Below are 3339 nucleotides of genomic sequence, written 5' to 3'. Positions count from 1 at the left end.
AAAGGCTCAGGACCCAAGAAGGAGCGGAGACGCACAGAGAGCATTAACAGCGCGTTCGCGGAGCTGCGCGAGTGCATCCCCAACGTGCCGGCGGACACCAAGCTCTCCAAGATCAAGACTCTGCGCCTGGCCACCAGCTACATCGCCTACCTGATGGACGTGTTGGCCAAGGACGCACAGGCTGGCGACCCCGAGGCCTTCAAGGCCGAACTGAAGAAGGCGGATGGCGGCCGCGAGAGCAAGCGAAAAAGAGAGCTGGTAAGTCCGGGGGACCTGCGTGCTCTAGCCAAGGGCGCGGGCGTGGTGAGCACCCGCAGGCCGAATACGCAGTGCAAGGAGTCTGCCTTGCCCTGCGTGAGATTTTGAGAGGCTGTGGGGAGTTCTGAGACGGTCGAACTGTGGGATTGTTTGCGTGGAGGGAGGCAGATTCATGTTTGAATTCATTTGTAATGCGGATAGTGTTTGTAAGACTGAATTTAGACGGAACCTCATCCTTTTCGGACAGGATCATAGGGTCCCTTTTGAGAATCCGTTGGAAGCTTCAGACCCCGAGAAAATGCACACACCATATATTTCACTTACATTTTCGAGGGGTCCTGATTCATCCCTGGGTTCTCCTGGAAGCCAGGTTAAGAATGCTGTAGGAGTTTGTTACTTACATTTGCCTGAATGTGAATTTATGCATATAGACTCAGCTGTTGTTTTCAAAAGATCTTTGCTGGAGAGGCTGGTCTATTTTCATCATTGCACATAGGGAAACTGAGGCCCAGAGCTGGACAGGATGTGGAGGCCACCTACCCAAGGGGTTGTTTACTTCGGTAGAAAAAGTCAGTTTATTCTCTGTCCAGAGGACGTTTCCCTGCTCCCCACTCCCCCCAACTGGTTCCTCAGTCACCTTGATGACTTCTTTTTGGCTTTGGAAATCCCAGTCCCTACTAGGCCTTTCTGGATTCTCTCCAGTGACAATTTCTGGAGGTTGGTTTCAGTGGCCCAGGGCTCTGGGGCCTCTGAAGACAGTGATTCCCAGCCTGGGGAGCCCAACTAGTTTCTCTAGATTGTTGCACTGGGGACCACCACGAGTTGTAGTTGACTAGAGAGCCCCCCTGGGTTTTCTCTGACCTGCAGGAGCAGTGCTAATCTAGGGAAGTCACTTCGGGAGACTGGGAAAGACCATGGTCAGCGAATCTCTAAACCACTGCCTTGGGCTGGAAGAGATGCAGGCCCAGGGATCGGGATGCCTGGTTGGAAGTAGTTATTGGGCGTATCCCCACCCCCCGGCATATCGCTGATTTTTTCAAGTAGCCGGGAAAGGGGATCCTAGGCCAGACCGACTTCCTCCCTCATTCGAGGAGACTTCTGAGCGCCCAGAGCCGGTTGGAGGGACCCGGCCCGGTATCCATGCTCAGGCGCTAAAGGAGAAAAGCCGGTGGATGTGTCGCCGGTGCAGGTCCGCGAGCGAGGAAACTGTTGATTTTCACCCCTCCCATTGCAAACCCTGAAGTCCCCCTTCTGCGCCATAAAGCCAAACCTACGAGCAACAGTTTCAACAGCCGCAGCAAATTCTCAATACCAACCCCCCAGAAGCTGCCCAGCCTATCCGGGTCCCCCGGGAACTCGGCGTATAAAGGCAAATTTATGAGCCTGTTTGCCTATTTTGCAAACAAAAATTCGTCACTTATTTAAAGGCTCCCAGTTACTGCTCCCAACACCTTTCACCCCACCCCTACTTTTATTCTACGCCTGGGTGAGCGGAGCAGAAACATTTAAACCTGTCTCTCTCGCCCCCTTTCTTGTGTGTGTCCTCTGGCAGCAGCAGCACGAAGGCTTTCCTCCTGCCCTGGGCCCAGGCGAGAAGAGGATTAAAGGGCGCACAGGCTGGCCGCAGCAAGTCTGGGCGCTGGAGTTAAACCAGTGAGCCGAGGCCTGCGCCGAGGATCCCGCCACAGCTGCCCGACGCAGAGCCCCGGGAGGAAAGAAGGCGGAGGCCAGTGCCCGGCTCTGGATGCCAGGGTCTTATGGGAGCATCCCGCCTAGCCTCCGCTGCGTGCTGGCAGGTCGCCGGCTGCAACTACACACTTCAATCGCACGTGCAATGTCATTTGAAATTGTTTTTAATACATGAAGAGAAAGAGAAATATATATATATATATAAAACCATCCCCACCCCTACGGCAACCGAGAGGGCGGCTCTTGGCTGCACGATTCGAGAAGGAAGGACTGCGGGACCCAAGCACGCTAAGACGTAACCTTCCAACCCTTCTGGGGCGAAATCAGGACCCCTAAACGCCTTCCCCATTACACTATCTGCCTTTCGTTCTCGCGCCCCTCTCGGCTTCGCGTCAAAACCCTCCGCGCGAACGCGCGTTCTCTCCTCCCTAATTAAAATGCAATAAGAGGAATCAATAGTTTTCTGCCAGGGAAAGAGAACCAAACCAGGAAGAAGAAAGGGCTGCCTTTGTTGTTTTTCCTCAAACAGTGATGTTTTTATTGTATTTTATTTTTTGTCACTGCACTTCCTACTTAGTTCAAGGAAAACGGCTCTTTCCTTCCTTATTCCATTCTTTCTTGTCTTTTCTTCCTTTCCCTTCCTTCCTTCCTTTGTAAATAAAAACTTTTCCCTATGTTGAAAAGTTTTTATGTATTTAAACTACCTACCATGCCTGCTCTGCTCAGGTGTTTGTTAATTCCCCCCATCCCCACTCTTTTTCTACCTCAAATCTATATGACCACTCACCGTCCCCTCCTTTTGCCAAAGCAGTATCTATGCTCTTGACTAATAAAACATTTTTTGAAATCAGCAGAAGCCTGTGTGATATATTGGCAGCTATCCCCGGTCTGCTCCATCGTTTCTGCTAGTTGGAGAACCTCCTGTTCCTACTACTTCTTCTTCTTTTTTTTGATAAATGTCGAACCAAACTGCAAATTAAATCAAGGGCAGGGGGAGATAAAGAATTTACTCCTGGTATAAAAAGCAAAGTTCTCCTTAGAAGATGATGGGGAGACATGATAGCTATAATGAACCTAAAGAAGGGAAACCTGGAAATGAATTAGACCCAGAGATGACAGGCTAGGATTTCTGTGGGCCAGCATGTGGGCCTGTCTGTGGATGGGTGTTGCACATCGGTGTCTGCCATCGGCGGTCTGGAGCAAGTGGGAAGGGGGCCCGTCACACAAACGGAAGGCTACACAAGGGCAGGGTAGCTCGGAAGAGGGGAATGCCCTCCGGAATATGTTCACTTATGTGAAATTATGAACCTACAATAATAGTTTGTGCCTTGGTGCAAGAACTCACATGGAGCCCCGTGGCTGAGGTGGGGCCGACAAACGGCTGTGGAACAC

At 51.5% G+C, this 3339-nt stretch overlaps 1 protein-coding gene across 1 annotated transcript; it reads left to right on the top strand.

Annotated features, from left to right (window-relative positions):
- HAND1 (heart and neural crest derivatives expressed 1) lies at positions 1–2797 on the top strand (the record flags this gene model as incomplete). The annotated part of the gene is made up of 2 exons (XM_010829385.1): positions 1–258; positions 1814–2797. Coding segments are annotated over 2 exons (360 nt in total), but the record flags the coding sequence as incomplete, so codon positions are not given.
- Positions 2798–3339: the final 542 nt, after the last annotated feature.

The sequence above is a fragment of the Bison bison genome, unplaced genomic scaffold, assembly GCF_000754665.1.
Source record: "Bison bison bison isolate TAMUID 2011002044 unplaced genomic scaffold, Bison_UMD1.0 scf7180017864505, whole genome shotgun sequence".
In the NCBI taxonomy this organism is placed as follows: domain Eukaryota; kingdom Metazoa; phylum Chordata; class Mammalia; order Artiodactyla; family Bovidae; genus Bison; species Bison bison.
This window is presented reverse-complemented; position numbering and strand designations above follow the sequence as displayed.